Here is an 18,919-nt window from a genome sequence, read left to right on the forward strand (position 1 = left end):
CTTAGATGACAATTACTTATAGCACAAAAATATGGGAAAAACATCAGGCCTCTGTCTTTACAGTATGAGGACCCATACCAGAAAAAGTCAAGACAGGGCTCTAATCCAAGAACAGACATAAGGTGAGGCTTCTATCCTGTAAGACAGGATATCACCAAGGAGATTAGGACAACTATATAAATACCCTTTGGTTTCTCTGAGGACAACTTTGGGAAACTTCAGGAAAATTGTGACTAACTCATTTCTGAACATGAATTACTTCAGGGTAATAAGCGCAGCTGCTGTTTCTGTATTCAGTTTCCTCTTCCCTCAACTTCTCACTCAAGCCCATCCGACCTCAGTACAAAGCTCACCTCTGTATGACCACTGTCCAGATTTGGGGATTCACAAGTCACACTCTGATTGTTGGTAGGAGAACTTCTTTTAGCTGAAAAAATAAAGTGAAATTTCACTTCAGAAATCAACTCTAATATTTTAACTGTACCAACTGAAAGGATGAATTAGAAAAACAAAAAAACCCAACCAAAAAGCAATGCAGTAACTCTCTCACAGGCTCCCTAGAATTAAACATGACCATTAAAACAAACAAACAACCACATTTATTTTAACTTTTGCACCTTATTTTCTATTGTATTTTCAACAGCTTTTTGTAATGAAAACCTCATTTCTATAAAAATAAATTTGAAATTGTATTTTATCCTAAGTGCATTTGGCATTGGACTGTGCTTTCCTGTGCACGCTAGTGCACTTCACGTGGGGTTTCTACCTCCTCTTATTTCCGCATCTATTCAGCTTTCTTTCTAGGTAACCTCTCTCAGAATACACGACAGTTTCTAATTAGACAAATTCCTTCATCATAGATAGCATAGGAATCTCATACAGAAAGTTTGAGCAGTGATGCTGTAGAAGAACAAGGATATCACAGACACTAAAGGATGACAGTTGTGAACTCTTGTCATATTGCAAGCTATTTGTATGTAACTTAGTGTCAGATTGAATCCAAGCAAAACATCATAAAGCTTCAGCACTAGATTCATTTTTAATTCCCATTCCAATGAGAATTTAAGTCGTTTATTTTGTGTGTCACAATTTGAGACCAGAGTGCTACAATACTAAAATCTTCCTTGATATGAAGAACCTTATTCTGGTGTCTATTTCAATTCGGTTGAAAATATTTTCAAAATGAAACAAAATATTTTTCATGATGACGTGATTCTTGAAGTTACACTTAAAGAATTTTCTCACTGTACATCAAACCTTTAAAAAGAATAACCCAGTGGTCAACAAAAACTTAGGAGTAATAGTTTATGTTATCTCCAGGGTCGAAATCTTTAGTGAGCCTCATCTTCTGCAATTAAAAAACAGGAAGAAATAATTTCTAACCATTTGAGAGACTTCTTTTCAATTTTAGACCGTCCGAGGGGCCTGCAAAGCCTTTAGAACTACATACAAAATCCAAAGTGATTTATGACATCTGAAATCTAATTCAGCTAACTACATTTTCACTACTGTGAAAAATTTTAACTTTGTGCTTTTCTGAGCTTGCTAGCAATGCCACAGTAATATAGCCAGCACAAACACAATTCAATAGTTTATACAAATTATGAAAAACTATTATCACCAATGCAACAGTAAAAAAGCACTTTGAAAACCAAGCCAGACATAGAGGCTTGGAAGCCTAAGGACTCCTCTCCAGTCTCATTATGGCTGAGTTACAAAGGAACTCTCCCAGTACATAGAAATGAATTCGCAACCTAGGTCATGAAGCCTCTTGAAACTACATTCTTTAGTTTCATAACACGTTGAAATCCAAAATTTCAGACAGTAACAGAACACAGACTGCTATGTCCTTTTCAGTTCTAATACATTCTGTAACAGCCTGGGGCAAACCTTCGCCTGCTGGATATAGTCTTTACTCTTAGCAACTAAGGAAGACATGGTCAAATAGAGATTTGAGGCTTGACAGAAAGCAACAAGTTTGCTGGAGAGGAATCACACGTAGGAAATGAGAAACTATCTCACGTCTTAATTAAATATTATGCAAACAATACTTGACTCCAGAAGGAAACAGCCTGAAACTACTCTCTAAAGCTTGACCAGTTCCTGCAATATGAGCATATTCCTCAAAATATGATGGCTACTGAACATAACACAGCATCAACCAAACAAAGGAAAGGTTTCCCACCTGTACAGCACAGTCACAGACCTGTAACAATGTTCCTGATAGGTTTTACAAGGGCATTGAAGGCAGACACTTCAGGTTGCCGGTGTTCCCACATAGGCTGCCAAATAACAAGGCCACTAGCCAGTCGAAACGTCAGGTCAGATTCCTAAAAAGACAAACAGAGGTTAAAACAACATAAAAAAGCATTGTTCCCAATTTAAAGGGACTGTCCTTTCTCTGATGCACAGATCATATGGGAAATAAGTGGCATTACATGCCATTCTGTGGTGGTATATGCTAACTCAGTGGCTGCTGAAGCCACTCAGCAAACACTAAAACATTTCAAGCACAGATACGAAAACACAGTGGGGAAAACTCATAGCATCACAGAATGGCCTGGGTTGAAGAGGACCACAATGCTCATCCAGTTTCAAACCCCCTGCTATGTGCAGGATCTCCAGCCACCAGACCAGGCTGCCCAGAGCCACATCCAGCCTGGCCTTGAATGCTTGCAGGGATGGAGCATCCACAGCCTCCTTGGGCAGCCTGTTCCAGTGCATGAAAAACTTCCGCCTAAGATCCAACCTAAACCTCCCCTGTCTCAGTTTAAAACCATTCCCCCTTGTCCTGTCACTGTCCACCCTTATAAACAGTGAGGTGTCACTGGAGCCTTCTCTTTTCCAAGCTAAAAAAAATAAATCCCAGTTCTCTCAACCTCTCGTCACAAGAGAAAACAAAATTTTCAATACAAAAATAAACAAAAGCTATTTCCAAGTTAAATTTTCATGCTAGTTAGTGAACTCTTTTTTTCAGTATCTTTGGCAATAAGAGGAAAAGCCATTTTTAAGTCAAAAGCTGTAGCATCCCTTCTAATCACATATAACGCTATATTTAGCATTCAATCTCATAACCTTAGAGTTTGCAACTCTGAACTGCTCCAAAAAGAATAATAAATACTAAAACACAGATTAGAAGTTGAGGTAACATTAGATGTACCAAATTATTACGAAATAGTAGCGTACAATTATTAAATACTAAGACTGAAACTGCTTCAGTTCTGTCTTTAGAGATGCTGGGACTGCTAGCACTCGAGCCATCATGACTTTACATATACAAGCAGTTGAAATTATAAAAATTAGTAAACAAGTAAATATTTGAGGGATCAAGGTGCAATTATATTGACAAAAGTCAGATATACATTAGGAGTCAATAATGTTAGTGCAGCCCAACTATCCCCCACCAGCCACACTGGTAAAAGCAGAATAATTACAGCTGCACCGCTGTGTTCTGTTGACTTCACTTTACATACCTCACAGGTTTAAACAAACGATGCAAATAGCTAAAAGAATGGCAAGAGCTGGCTGCTCACCACTCCCCCGACCTTTCATTCCACACTCTTTTTTTAGTCCCATCTCATAAAAGTTAACTCATAAGCCTCGTTATGAATTGCTGCTTTTAGCTGTGTTTTGTTTTTTTTTTTTCCTAAGGAACATGCTGCAAAAGGTTGGAAAGTGCCAGCAATAACTTAATGCATTTTTATTTCGCATTGCCAGCTTTAGGTAATCTGCAGACACTTTTAACTACAGTTGTTATATTGCAGAATTACACGTCACCTGCCAAAAGTTTCACTTAAGAATGCATTGCTAAATGCAGGAACTCCCTCAGAAGTCAGGAAATTCCATCATTTAGGCTTTCTTTTGCCAATATACCATCTTTCTTAAGCACATGCATTATTTTAATTATCAGATCATATTCCTCCCTGAGACCTGTACCTCTGTGAAACACAGAGGGGACAACACTGACTTAACATGCCAGATACGTGCCTCACTTACCCTATCTTTTTTTATTTGATGCACTCAGCATAAAACCCAACAGAGGGACTTAGGCAGACAGGAAGCCTTGCAGCATCCTTCTAATTTCAGAACAAAGGAATACTTAATTGCCTCTGCCACTTCCACACTCACACCACTAAAAAGCAATCTTGGTAACCAGCACCAAGATGATTAGTAATGATAACAGTGAACCTCAGCAGCAGCTCCACAGCAGAATCTCTGAAAAGCCAGCAAGGTCCTTGTGAGCAACGACTGAGTCAGACGAGCACATTAAAGCTTGCCATCTCCTCTACAGAATTCATATGGGCCACAGATCTTTGACATTCCTGGGGTACACAAACACCTCACTTCAGATTTATTTGCCTTTGTGCCTGTGTGCACAGTAGAGTAATTGTTCATGTTGCTGGAAGGATTCTCTTCTGATATCAGTGGTACTGTGCCAGCATGATAAAACATGTGTAGTGGTCAACCAATGTGCACTGCAGACTGTATTAAATGTTAGACTCAAAAAAATCACAAAGGCAGAATCATTCTTTCTTTGCTCAGAGGTGTCTCCACACAAGTACCCCATTGGCATCTCACTTACTTTAATCCTGTGAACAAGAGGAGCGAAGAGGAACACAAAGAGCTCCACGGTGGCCATGGAGTTCTGGAAGAACTTCCTCCTGTTGTTCTCCTCCTCATCATTTGTGGTGCTGGGTCGGGGTTGTCCCGGAGACCCTTGGTTTTCAGCCTGGTGGATAAAGGCACTACTGCTCCCTCCCCAGCTAGAACCTCTGTCTCCTCCAAATCGGTCATTGCTGCAGTCCTGAGGGGCCTCCAGCAGCATCCAGTGAAGAGTGTGAAGAAGCTTTGTTTCAGCTACTCCAAGTTTATCCTGATGACCTGGATAGGGACAAACACATCACAGTATCTCACACGCTTTCCAATAATGGTACTGTTGAGAATTTCACAACCACAAAGGAAACTGGGCATCCAACTTCACAATAAGAGCTCAAAAATTCAAGTTCTACCATTAAACAGCATTAAGTTCCATAATGTTTGAAACCCCCTGATTTTCAAGTCTCATTTATTTCACAGCATTTGCAGTTCAGATGCTGAAATGTCAATGGCAGAGACAATGACTGTGTGGTCCTAAAAGATGGTAGCTTGAAAACCTTGTCTGTTTGACCCCATTGATTAAGGCAAAATGTAAGCAAGCACTGTGAGGTTTTTGTTAAAACTAAGCTATTGTGTACCTGGAAAATGACTAGCAAAGCATCACTGAACTACCTAGACTCTTCAGCTCATGATTTCTAAAGCTAGCAGACAACCAACCTCACTGGGAAAGCTCTCCCAGGTTCCTCTGTTATAAATGAGAATAGATCATGAAATGTAAAACAAAATGAACTGGGATTCCTAGTCAGAATCCTAGATCTAGGATATGTCATGTGGCAGGCTGACCATCAATCTCATGTTCTAATTTAAGTTTCACTAATGGACAAACAAACTCATATGAGCACTAACCTAGCTTGTTTCGGTTGGAGAGCAACGTTGCAGTGCAGTGCAGCACATGAGGGAGGGCAGCCTGGACAAGTTCCCAGCGAGAAATGCTCTGGATGGCTTCAGAGAGAGCTGGAGAAAGGCCATGAAGCTTGTTCTCCACCAAAACCCTTTCAAAAGACTGCAATTAAGAGAAAAACAAAAACAAAAAACAACAACACTAAAGCTTCCCACACATACTTCCTATGGCATACACCATACTCTTTAAAACCTCAAACGTTTCATTACACAGTTATATTGCAAGTTAAAATATTTCTCATGGAAAAAGCTACAGACTGTAGCTAAAGCTCACTATATACACAGACAAACACATCTAGGACATGAATGGACCACTCTATACAACAGTAAAATATACATAAAACTCAATATAATAATGAAAAAATAAAAGCAAACATCAGGCATATAGAAATAGGAACATCAAAACAGACTTACACTATACTGCTGGGTATTAATCTGGCATGCAAGCGATCCTGCTGGGAGTAACAGGATCTAATGAAGCCTATGTTTGTGGAGCTGAGAGCTGGTTATACTATTCTCTCACACACACATGCTCTTTCAGTTTAGTGTAACATAAAGGGCAATCCATTAAGGGTATATGTGCCTCAGGAAATGTTTTCACACCGTGCCACAAAAAATAGCAAACAAAAATTTTCAGTGAGCCATGATGTAGTGGTTTTATGAATGCTTAAAAGAGCTGATGGCTGCAGCAAGTTCATTATTTCCACCTCAAGCAACACGAAATAAAACGATCTGCCTCTGAAATCCCCCAGGAAGATCTTTATTGCTAGTTGCTCCAACTATTTCAAATAGCTCTTCCTCTGACCAGATACAAAGATCTCATTATCGGTCACAAAAGCAGTTATACTCCTTCACTGAAGTTCCTAAAGCTAAGAAAAACATTACTGGTAATGCATGTCCTTGCCATAGACTAGCTTAGCCTCCTGGCTACCTATTTGTTCACAAGCTGTTCCACCAATTTCATCAGGCTCCCAGCAAACAAGTAACTGTTGGCATTCATGACCTAAAGGGTGTTTCAAGTGCCCTCACTCCAGATTCATAAAGCTTATCCTTCAACACTAGTCACAACAATTTTTCCTGTAAAAGTGCAGCAGCAATAGAAATAGACTTAATTACAGGCAGAAAAAAAAAAGCTAAAAGGGCAGCAATAGTAGACTATCTTAAGTGACCAGCTACTCCAATGCACAGCATGATAACCAGTGTCGATGTGCACTCTTCTGCATAATGCAGCAGCTGTGTACTTGTCCTCTCAGGTTGTGCCCACATATGTCAGAAGGGACAGACAACTCCTCAAAAAAAGAGACAGAATGTGCCAGTGTGGGCACAATGCCACACTATCATGGAAATAGCGTCCCCAACAAAGCTGGCTCTGCTCTAGCCAGCATGGAAGCAGAGAAATGCACATAGATCGGTACCTACAGCCTATGACTGAATCTCCCCATTAGCTCTAAGCATACAGAGTAAGAGCACGGAAGAGAGATTGATTTGCAGAAAAATATACATCTGTATTTAGTACTGAGAGGGCTCACAGAAAACTAAGCCTATAGTTACACAAATTGAACATTAAGAAATACAAGAAATAACAGAGCTGACAGCAAAAGTAGCTCCACAGAAAGTTCCCTGCTCACCTATTAGAAATCCTTAGCCTCTGGTTACAGAACACAACATTCATTGCAGAGCAATGACAGAAATTGAAAGTGTTAGTTAAAATATGTGGATATATGGATCTAACTAGTGATTAGTCAGAAATAATGGGCTATGGATTTGGCTGTCAGCAACGTGCACATAGCACCAGGGGTGGGTAACGCAGCTACCATGGAAAGACCCAAATAACTCTTACGGTCACACATCACTCTTAGAGATCTGTTGGATGTCATGCTGCATATGAAGGAAAACACTCATTCCTATAGGTTCAGGAACACAATCAGTAACATTACAGTTGCCTCAGCTTCCTTCCATTTGGCAGTACACCCAAGAGAATGCTATGAAGTCCACTGAGATGAGAAGATAGCAAACGTTTTGAAAGCCTGAGGTGGAGGAGCCCGGTGTTCATGTTTATGGTCTGGGTATGCTGTAAAAAATGGAACTACACTATTAAACCATAGAAGAAATGCATCACAAATGAATTAGGACAGAGATACAGAACTATCCCAAGTAGAAATTACCTAACAAACAGGGAAACTAAGTAGCAAACTGCTCCCAGAAGTAAGACAAAGTGCAAGCCTAACAAATGGTCAGGGACAAAAGAGTCTGAAAAGGCCACTGAAAAATACAATATCTTTTTTGTCACAAGAAGTCAGGGTGCCATCCCTCATTCCTTTTATCCATTGCTGCAGTCACATGCTCCCACCTCATTCTTTTGTCAGCTCTGCAGCTTGCTGAGTGGAGTCAAGCCTCTACACAGGCCAAAATTAAGTTCAGCACAGAATGAAGCAGTATTTACCAGGCCAGAACACTGAATTAGCTCTCTGGAGGGCCTGTAAAGCATCTAATCAGGCCTATCTAAAGAGATCACCTTCTTGCCCTCAATAGAAGAGACAACCCATGTAAGCTCAGACTTCAGCACAGTGACAAAGCCATTCAGTTTATAGAGCAAGAGGAGGAAAAGAAATAAATCAATAGACACAGCAACAGTATTCTGAAACAGGATAGGATACACTGTCACACTCTGACTTGAGACTTCAAGTATCACATTCAGGTACTTCAATGGCATCAGGGACAAAGTCCTTCAACAGCTGCCTCCTGAAAGCTCTGTCCCACATCCTTAACACCTCGGAGAATCCAGAGAATCTGCTGTTACTTTAAAATCAGACATATTCACTTCAACACTTTTGTTTTCTGAGCCACATGAAGCCATTCTTCTGTTCTTTCCTAGGCTGAAATCCTCCATGAAGAAAAAACGTCACCCAATGATCTTCAGCCATGTTTGCTGAACATTTCTAGAGCGGAGTTTCTGGGTGGCACATTACAGCACTGGCAACCAGGGTCACCTCCACTTATGCAGATTTTTTATGAGTGCAGCATGCAGGCACTTGTTTAATGATAAAATGCACAGCTAACAGTGCACACTGTTAAAAAACTATTTTGTAGCTGAGAATTTTCTCTATTAAATAGTATTATTGTGCTCTTTTTATCTGTCATTGTTTCTGTGGAAATAAATGGCACACATTACTTTTGGATTAACCTATGTACTGTCAGCATGGGACCTCATTGGCATCACTCTTGCCCCTGATTATGACAGCAATGAGCAGCTCAACAGCAGCAATACATAATTCTCTGGTTAAGTGGTCTCATGGGGTTTGCATCTAGTTCTTCACAGAGGTCCAGCTCACAGCAAACACTCCATGTGCAAGGCTCCAGTTTAGCCTTTGCTCCCATAGTGCTTTCTCTTTGTTCTAGAATGACTTCTTTTTCTAGTTCCCAGGAACTGATACAGACAGTACAGATTCTGAGAACTAATTTCTGCCCCCACATGAACTACACAACTGCTTCTACAGTTGAAACAAGTTACTTCAACAAGACAGTTGAGAGTGTCTGAAGCATAAAGGGTATGTTAATGTTACAGACATCTGGAGTTGCTGTCTCAGGACTGCTAGTAAGCTAAGAAAACACTACCTGTGTTGCTGCAGCAGCTAGTCCCCAACTGCAACAGACCTTATGTCAAAGGAGGACAAAGAACACCAGCCAAAGTGACAGTGAGCAAAGTCAGTGCTATGTCTTGGCTTAAAAATAAAGGCAATCCCTTTACGGAATGATCTGTGTGTGCGGCCCTCAGGGCCACTTACATATGCATATTTCCTTTTAGCCTGGTGATGCCATCTGTTTCCACAGGGAAGAGCGGTCAGTCTTGTCTGGCTGCCTTCCCACTGCTGCCGTTCTCCTTTTACTCTCTTCTCCAACCAAAAAACAAAGGGACTGTCAAACACCAGGATCAGACCTTGTGTCACTTTCCTGCTGGACAGGGAACAGGGAGCTGCCTGAAGGCATACAGAACACAGCAGCTTCTGGCTGATCTTAGCTATGGTTTCCTATGCACCTTCCTCAAGTCACATGAGCGAACCCCTGCTCCATGGCCAGAGGAGCTGTACCTGCAGCAGACTGCATAAGGCACCTCCCAGTTCCATTCTGTCAGGGGTGCTAGATGAGCTGCAGACCTCCTCCAGAGAAGCAGCCAAACAGGATCTGACTCAAGAAGAAGGAAAAAATATACAAACAAAACAACCAACCAAAAAATCCCCAAAATGACTAGAGATGACAGACTTATGACTAGAGATGACTTGAGAAGCAGGCAAACAGTATTTTCAGCCAATGGAAGGGCCTCCAAGTAAACAAGTCTTCCTATAAAATCTTACATCGTGAATCTATGAGCTCAGAAAACAAAAGAGTCAGGTTCTGCAGTTTATGAATGTAAGGATATTGTAAAATCAGCAAGAGACATTAAACAAAGTACAAACATTGACAACGAAGCAGAGATGCCAACTACTTTACTCGCAGAAAACTCCTGCATCCAAAGACTCAGTCTTCTGCAACCATTACTAAAGGTATTTTTTAAACGTTGTTCCCCATCTATCCTTTAATCACTTGTGACAACAGAAATGTATCACCACATTTGCAAAATCACAGGGGGAAAGAAAAGAAAGTATTCTAAAAGAAACTTGGAATTTGCAAGATCCTCTAGAACACACCTGGGTTGTCTCATCGTGTCCCAGTTTAAGACAGCTTTGAGTTAATTTTCTTTCTATTATCTGGTACAGTGCTATGCTTTGGATTAGGATGAAAATAATGTTGACAACACAACAATGCAAAGTGAAAAAATTCAAAATATATCCTCCCTCAGCCTCTTACCCTCAATCCCCACCACAACACAATAGATCTGTATACAACTCACATACATTCCCTTTGAGGTCACTTACAGCTTTGAGTCAAGCACCTTAGAAATGACATTGAATCAGGGCAGAGGAACTTCAAAATGGGGAGAAGGAAGGATATTTAATCCATACAGAGGTGCAGGACATTCAGACAAAGTAAAATAATGTTGGAGGGGCCCACGGGGCAGAAGAACATTATTTGCTTTCATATCTAAGGCTGGTGTTTATAGCTAACTGAAGTCGGTGAGATTGTTGAAATAAGAAAAACAAGCCATTTTTCACAAATATGAAGAATTATGAACTATATAACAAAGCTCAAAAACCCAATACAAACATCTCTTTCAGACCAATTCCTGTAATGACTGAATCCAGACCTCCAGCATCTGCTTCCTCAAAGCATAATATGCAGCAAAATCTAGTGCAGCAAGTTTACAGCAAAGAATAATAACAGAATGCATATGACAACACTGTGCTGCAGTGTCAGGCAGTTAAGAGCCTATAGACATGCCTAGAACAATTCTGGCAAGAGAATTTAAAGAGGACAGATCATACATCAGGTGCACCACATTTCTAGACACGCTAGTCAATACAGCAGTGTTAGGTAATCAGCCTGATGTTTTAGAAGATAAGCCAACTATCTGTCAAGCTCCAGATACCTCCTGTCTCACTCATGCATGCAACAGTCCGCTATCCTGCTGGATTACATGAAAGGTGTTGATGCGGGCAGGCATTTCTGTACATTGCCAGGGATAGGAAACCAATGAGCAAATAAAAGTGGCAGATGCATCTGTTCAGGCTGCATCACTTCTGCAAAACTAAGCACCTCCTTTGGAAGCTTTCTAGCCATATTTAATGATTATGTCAAGAAATTGAGAAGTATCAAATTCTCCTTTATATAAGCACCTGAAGCAGACTAGGCCTTCATCAAGACCAGCTAAAGTTGCAGACATAAACATGGAATTTTGATGCAAAAGCACTGCATACTTTTAAAAGTCCTCGAAATACTGACAGTCTCCATGCATTCACTGTAAACATATTTCTTTATTCTCCCTACCTCCTGATACCAAACTCCCCTAATCCTTGGGGCTTCTAAAAAAAGCAAACAAAGAAAAAAAAACCAAAAACATGGCACCACAACCCTTGGGCCCCATTATGCAATTGGTTTGAAACAAAAATGTTGAATTAACCCATGCCCAAGCTGTGACTCTTTAGCATCAGCTTTTTGCCAGGACTACACCATGTTGAAATATAACAGTAGGCACAGTATCCAGACTAGGTACTCCAAGGAATGTGATGAAGGAAGATGTGAAGCAAACCCCCTGACCTGCAGGGAAGGCATGGTTTGATTGTCATGGTACTAGCTGTATGCCAAAACACTCCAGAACCACTCCCAAGCCCAGAGACCACCTCTTTCCTGAGCATTTTTTCAGAAGTCCTTTTCATTCGACTGGAACACGGACCTTACATTCTCTTGCCATTTTTTACACTTAGCGAATTCTGGTACATACTTATCAAAGAAACAGGATTTGGAATCAACACAGAGGACAAAGAAAAGCTGCTCTCAAAAGCACAGTATGAAGCACAGTAAGTCACAGACAGACAAATCGATGTAGAAGAGAGAAGGAAGTTTTGTACCTCTACCCAACAATAACAGAAAACACTGACTCATTGGTGAAGCTGTAATCTCAAATTAGAGGGACTGACACAGCTCTTGCACACTTACGAGACACCTGCAATGACGTAAAGCAACAAGCTCCACTTTAAATCCTCTGAGCTGTAACTGGTATAGACCAGCAACGATGCTTCGAGCTTATTGTGTCAGAACCACTATGCATTTCACCCAGCAACACAGTAAGACAAAAGTCCTCTGCCAGTAGTTGGTATCTAGGAATAACCCTGAAAAATTTATGGATTTCCTAGAAAAATCTACTCAGCAGTAGCAAGGGCTTCTCCATTTTAATGTCTTGTGAGAAGGAAGTCAGAAAATTGCTGCAGAGAGACCTAAGTACTTTAAACTATTAAGATACATGTCTGGACCACATTTTTCCAGTCTGTCAGGTTTGGCTGCAACTGCTTAATGTACTTTAAGTCAACCAGAGATAAGCAGCAGCTGAAGAAATTGTGCAGCTCCCTAGATAACCATCTTACATGAACTTGCTGCATGTCTTCTCTTTCTCTTGTCACATGTTTGATTGAGATTTTATACTAAATCTAGCTAGAAATAAGGGTTATCAGCATCTGCATAACAATCCCTTCAGTCATGCTCAGATATGGTCCTCTCTTACCCAGTGAAGGATGCATTTTCATTTTGCATTATCGAAATACTTTTAATGCTTGCTGTTAGCAACTTTAACATTTTTAATATTATAACTCCAATAATCACAACCTGAAATGCCATGAATTTCATCCAAAAGCCCACACCCCCATGACAAACTGTAAGATTAGACCCAAGTTGTCTAAGCCCAGTCTGCCCTCACTGTACTTTACTGTGTCAGTTCAAATACTAATATAAACATTAAATACATACACAATGTCTAAAGGTGGACATGATTTCCAGTTTCTCTAGATGGGAAAAGACAACAAATCTTTCACATGATAAAAGTATAAAATTAAGCTAAATGGTCTCTCCTGTGAGTTGAAAGGCTTGCTGACCAACCACCATGGCAAGGTCAAGTTGCATTAAATGTTAGCAACCAATAAGAGTTGAAAACAGGTACGTACCACACAGGAAGCTTCATATTGTTTCCCCAGTTTAGGTCTTAAAAATGCACTGAAGGAAAAAAAGTAGAAAAAAGTATTAGAGGCCCAGCACTTCAAGCAGGAGTTTAGCTTAGTTACTGTTAGGATTTTTCTCCCGTTAAAAGCTTAGCAAAACGCTGAAAGCTATATAATATAAAAGAAGATTAAGCCATAAGAATGTCCTCATACCTGTTGATGACATCTGCCAAGTGCTATCACCTTAGAGGCCCTTTACATTTGACAGTTTTCAGCCATTTTACCTCACTGAAAGATGTTCGAAATGTTCTGCTTAACACATTAAATATTACTGAACTTTACCCTGCATGTATTTTAAGCCAGTGAACAACTTGCCTGTTTTATATCAATTATTTTCCTCCACAACCAGTGAATTGGAAGGCCTGTGATGAAAAGCAGGCCTTCATCCTGCAGCTAGAGAACATCTACCCTCTGCTGTCATTTCCCTCCACAACAGAACTGGTTACACTCTTAGAAAGAAACAAAAAAAAAAATGAAAAAAAAGAACCTCCGCACATAAATCAGGTCACATTATTACATATTATTTCTTAAAGGATGAAAATGTGGGATAATGGGATTTTGTGGCTGAGGTCCTAAATTAAAGCCACAACCTTCAAACCTTCCACCCTCTTCCACAGCACCCATGATGTTCTCAGTTTGGAATTCCTGCGAGACCAGAGACAGACACCATTCACAAGGAACACAAAGCCCCAACTATACATTCAGCCTGCCCCTCACACATCATTTCTCTACAATCCAATGAAACAGAGTGAGATTTTGACGTATCTGTTTGCATGCTGACCTCTCAAAGCATAGATTACACTTCCAGAATAGCTGCAAAAACATACACGTAGAACCATGAGTCTAGTGCAGCACCAGGGAACATTGCTTCTAGCCCCTAAGCTCCAGAAGTCCTCTTAAAACAGGGAGAAAGCGAGCAGCAAGGAGGGATGAGGTACGCACATATATACATGGATATTTTAAAAGTCAAATTAAGAAGCTTTCTGTGGTTGCCAGCGTCCTTCCCCTATTCCCAATACATACAGAATGCACTGCATGGAGTGCAAATAAGAACAGCTTGTTTCACGCCTTCATATTGCAGCTGCATTAACTGCTTCCTACCCAGCACTGGGCAGCAGCTGGCCTGCCTGCCTCCTCCCCCCCCACAACCCTGTTGCAGCTGTATCCTAAACATGCTGCTCTCACCTGGTTTGCCTCCACAGGAAGGTCTGGATGGGCAGAGGGATACCACGGCCGCTCTCCTGCTCCTGGCCCTCTGAGCTTTTCCTTTTCACCATGATGCTGATGATAGCTGCTGCTGTGAGCCAGTCTTAGCAGACATATCAGTCGGTGTCTCCCATAGCCACCTCTTGGCTCTCCATAACTCTTTATCCCCTTCCCTTCATTCCTTACAGCTCTCCCCCCCCCTCTCCCTCCCTCCTTGCACCTCCTCCAGCCTCGGTGGTGCAAAATGGCTGCAGGAGGCAGGGAGGAAATTAGGGGAGCGAAGATGTCCGCGTCCCTCCGCTTCCTCCCTGCCTTCAGCACCTCCCTCTGTGGACAGCTCCGGCTCCGCGAGCCGCGCCGGCAGGCGGTGACAGGGGCGGGCGGGGGGGGAGCGCCAAGCGGGACCGCCCCGAACAACGTCCCGCGGCGAGTCCGGGCGAGAAGCCCCTCTCCAGCAGCACCTCTCCAGCAACCCCTACCGCTACACCCAGCCAAGGACGGACAAGTTGGGGGAACTGACGTGCAGCTGGGAACGCACAGGACAGCCGGTCGGGCCAGCAGAGAGTCCCTCACGCTTCCTCCTGCCCGGACTGAACGCTTGGCGCTGCTGAGCTCCCGCATCGCTGCAGGCCAAGCTGTCCGCCGTCTAGCTAGGCAGCCCACCTCCAAGCACACCAAGCTGTCAGAAGGACAGGTACCTGTGCATCTCCACAATGAGGAGGGCAGTAAGGCTGATTAGATACTAATGAATAAGATGAAATTACATTGCTTGTGTAAGAAATGACAGAAAGCTCAAGGAGACAAGCCAAAGCTGTATTCCTGATGGTCTTTCTATTCTCCTATTCGATATGAGGCACTTGAAGACTCACTGAGGCCATCCCTTCCTTGAACAGGAGCTGAGCTCATCAGCCCCACCTATTCAGCTCCTTATGGGTGCTTGGAGGAGCACTCATTAAAAACGCAGAGCCACTCCTGCTGGAGATAAAGGCTCTTCCCAGTGACCAAGTCAGTGCTCCCCTGCAGTGACTTCAGCTGCTTCTGCTCTCTGCTCCTGGAGAACACAACCCCACCTGCTCCACATGTGGCTAGAACACTCTTCTTGCACAGAAGTGGCATTAAGACAGCCATTGGGAAGGTAACATGGTCAATTAAACATAAACATGTTTACAGCCAAAAAGTTCGACAGAAGGGGGTTTTAGTTTTCTTCTCCCTTTCATTCTGTCAGCACTAACTTCTGCTGACGCACAGGAATAAGGTCTCTCTTGCTCAGATAGTAAGGTTTTGATTTCTATTTTCCTGTCCCTCAAGTTAGATCAGAAATAAGACAGCTGTGATTTCCAACATCTGCCAAGAGCCGGCTACTGAGACAAGGTGGCCAACAGAAACCACTTCTAAAGAAGTACTGAAGAATTCACCATCCCCTCAACACATCCAGGACTTCATTTAACCAGTCTTTATATCAGAAAAGTTCATATGAGCTTTTAATTATGAATAGAACAAATAGAACGCCTCTTAACATCCCAAAGTGAAACAACAATGCAGTAACAATGATAAATGTGTTTTTACAAGCTGGCTTTTTCCAGTCCTGTAATGTGTTATGAAACTATTGAATCAAGCATAAGCAACAAGAATCACTCTTACAAAGTGCAGATCCTCCAATTTCACCAAGCTGTGACCAGCACCAAACCCAAGAAGTGGCACACGTAGTTATTATTTGTCAGTCTCACCCCTGTGCTTGTTAAGTACACAGAGCACACCCTCCTCAAAGCTCTACTACAGCAAACGGAAAACAAAGATAAGGTGATTGGTGGTAACCAACATGGCTTCACCAATGTTAAGTCATGCATGACAGACTTGGTGGCCATTGAAGATGGAGCTACAGCACCAGTGGATAAAAGAAGAGCAACAGACATCATCAACCTAGACTTGTGCACAGCACTTGACATTGTCCTGTGAAACATCCTGGTCACTGAGTTGCCAAAAAATGGATTTGATGGCAGGACCACTAGCTGGATAGGGAGTTGGCTGGATGGTTACAGTCATAGAGTTGTGGTCAACAGCTCCATGTCAAAGTGGAGACCTGCAACAAGTGGCATTCCTCAGGGATCAGTGCTATTTAACATCTTTGGCAACGTGGGCATCAGGATTGAGTGCACCTTCAGGAAGTTTGCAGATGACACCAAGCTGTGTGGTGCAATTGATGTGTTAGAGGAAAGGGATGCTACCCAGAGCGACCTAGACCAGCTTGGAAAGGCAGGCCTTGGCCAGACTCATGAAGTTCAACAAGGCTAAGTGTAAGGTCAGGGCAACCTCAAACACAAATAAAGCCTGGGTAAAAAACAGCTTGAGAGCAGCCCTGAGGAGAAGGATTTGGGTGTATCAACTGATGAGAGACTCAGCATGAGCTGGCCATGTGCGCTTGCAGCCTACAAGGTCAACTGTATCCTGGGTTGTATCCAGAGAAGTGTGACCAGCAAGTCAAAGAAGTTGATTCTGTCCCCCTGCTTTGCTCTTGGGGGACCCCATCTGGAGTACTGTGTCCAGTTCTGCAGTCCCCAAAACAAGCTGTTGGAGCAGGTCCAGACGATCAGAGGGCTGGAGCACTCCTTGTACAAGGACAGGCTGAGGGAGCTGGGGCTCTCCAGCCTGGAGAAAACTCCAAAAAGACCTTAGTGCAGCCTTTCAGTAACAGAAAGGGGCCTAGAGAAAAGCTGAGTAGGACTTTTTATAAGGCAGGTAGTGACAGGACAAGGGGAAACTGTTTTAAACTGGAAGAGAGTAGATTTAGACTAGATATCAGGAAGAATTTCTTTACTGCGAGGGGGGAGAAACACTGGCACAGGTTGCACAGTGAGGCTGTGGATGAGCCCTCTCTGGAAGAATTCAAGGCCAGGCTGGATGGGGCTGTGAGCAGCCTGGTTTACTGGGAAGTGTCCTTGCCTATAGCAGAGGGTTGGAATTACAGGATATTAAAGGTCCCTTCCAATCCAAACCTTTCTATGATTCTCTGCTTCAATATTACTTTGAGAATGGCTAGAAACAAATTTTAACCTCACTTAATTTTGAAAGCAACACGCCAACCTCACCATAAATCACAGAATCCTAGAATGTCTTAGAGACCCTAAAGATGATCAAGTTCCAGGCCCCTCCCATGGGCTGATTTGCCCCCACAAGCTCAGTACTTCACACGGGGGTTCACGAGGGCAGAGCAGAGGGGGGACAATCCCCTCCCTCACCCTGCTGCCCCTCTTCTGTTGATGCAGCTTAGGACACTGTTGGCTTTCCATGCATAACATCTTGTACTAGGCCTTGCTGAATCTCATCAGGTTCCCATGGGCTCATTTTTCAAGCACATCCAGGCATCCCTGGATGGCATCCCTTCCTTCTATGGTCAGAGCTGCACCACTCAGCTTAGCATCATCAGCAAACTTGCTAAGGGTACACTCAATCCCATCATTCATCATGTCACTGATAAAGATTTTAAAAAACACCAGCCCAAAGACTGACCCCCAGGGGACACCGAACATCACAGGCCTCCACCTGGACACAGAACCATTGACAACAACCCTCTGGCTATGACCAGCAAACCAATTATTTACCCATCAAATAGTCCAGCCTCCAAACTTGTGTCTTTCCAACTTGGAAATAAGGATGTCATAAAATGCCCTGTACAAGTACAGATAGATAACATCAGTTGCCCTTCCTTTGTTCACCAAAGCTGTCACTACATAATAGAAGGTCACCAGATTGATCAGACAGAATCTGTCCTTGGTGAAGCTGTGCTGACCATCTCAGATTACCTCCTCACTTAGCACGTGCCTTAACATCTCTTCCAGGAGGATCTACTCCATGACCTTCCCAGGCACAAACGTGAAGCTCATCAGCCTGCAGTACCTCAGGTCTTCCTTTCTCCCTTTATTAAAAATGGGAGTTGTGTTTCCCTTCTTCCAGTCTCTGAGAGCTTCACATCACAGCCATTTTTTCACATCACAGCCACAGATTTTCAAACATACTGGAGACCAGCTTAGCAACTCATCAGCCAGTTCCTTCAGTACCCTGGGATGCACATCATCCAAACCCATAGGCCTGTACACATTCGGTGTCATGAGGTAGTCTTAGACATGCTCTTATCTTAAAGCAGGATGAATTTTGCTCTCCCACCTTGAGGTTCAGGGACACAAGAGGCATAGGGAAATACATCTGGCAGAGAAGACCAAGGCAAATAACTCATTAAGTACTTCAGCCTTCTCCATGCCTGAGGAAGCCAGGTCTTCCTTCTTGTTAATCCAAGGGGGTACACTCTCCTTTGCCTGTCTTTTCTGCCCAATGTATCTAAAGAAACCCTTGTTATTTTCCATATCCCTGGGGACACGCATACCCAAGGTGCTGTTATCTACATGAGTGAGCCAGCTTACTGCTAGGGAGTTATGCACATAAGAGCAAATGAAAAGTTATAGCCTAGAAGATTTTACTTATCTCTGCACAGAACTTCAGTTTGCAGCAGCAGCTCACAG

The 18,919-nt window shown here is 42.5% G+C and overlaps 1 protein-coding gene across 25 annotated transcripts in view; it reads right to left on the minus strand.

Annotated features, from left to right (window-relative positions):
- The window catches only part of UNC80 (unc-80 subunit of NALCN channel complex), a 119,837-nt gene extending 104,915 nt beyond the window's left edge, over positions 1–14,922 (minus strand). For all 25 annotated transcript variants that reach the window (XM_085553495.1, XM_085553497.1, XM_085553490.1 and 22 more), the window contains exons 1-6: positions 14,385–14,922; positions 13,146–13,194; positions 5,503–5,659; positions 4,583–4,881; positions 2,207–2,330; positions 354–427 (exon numbers count right to left, since the gene is read on the minus strand). In XM_085553495.1, coding sequence (XP_085409621.1) covers positions 354–427; positions 2,207–2,330; positions 4,583–4,881; positions 5,503–5,659; positions 13,146–13,194; positions 14,385–14,476 — 795 coding nt within the window. In that variant the 5' untranslated portion in view covers positions 14,477–14,922. The remainder of the gene's footprint in view (positions 1–353; positions 428–2,206; positions 2,331–4,582; positions 4,882–5,502; positions 5,660–13,145; positions 13,195–14,384) is intronic.
- Between the last annotated feature and the right edge of the window lie 3,997 nt (positions 14,923–18,919).

The sequence above is a fragment of the Coturnix japonica genome, chromosome 7 (assembly GCF_054131305.1).
Source record: "Coturnix japonica strain WE chromosome 7, WE-NBRP24, whole genome shotgun sequence".
Lineage (NCBI taxonomy): Eukaryota > Metazoa > Chordata > Aves > Galliformes > Phasianidae > Coturnix > Coturnix japonica.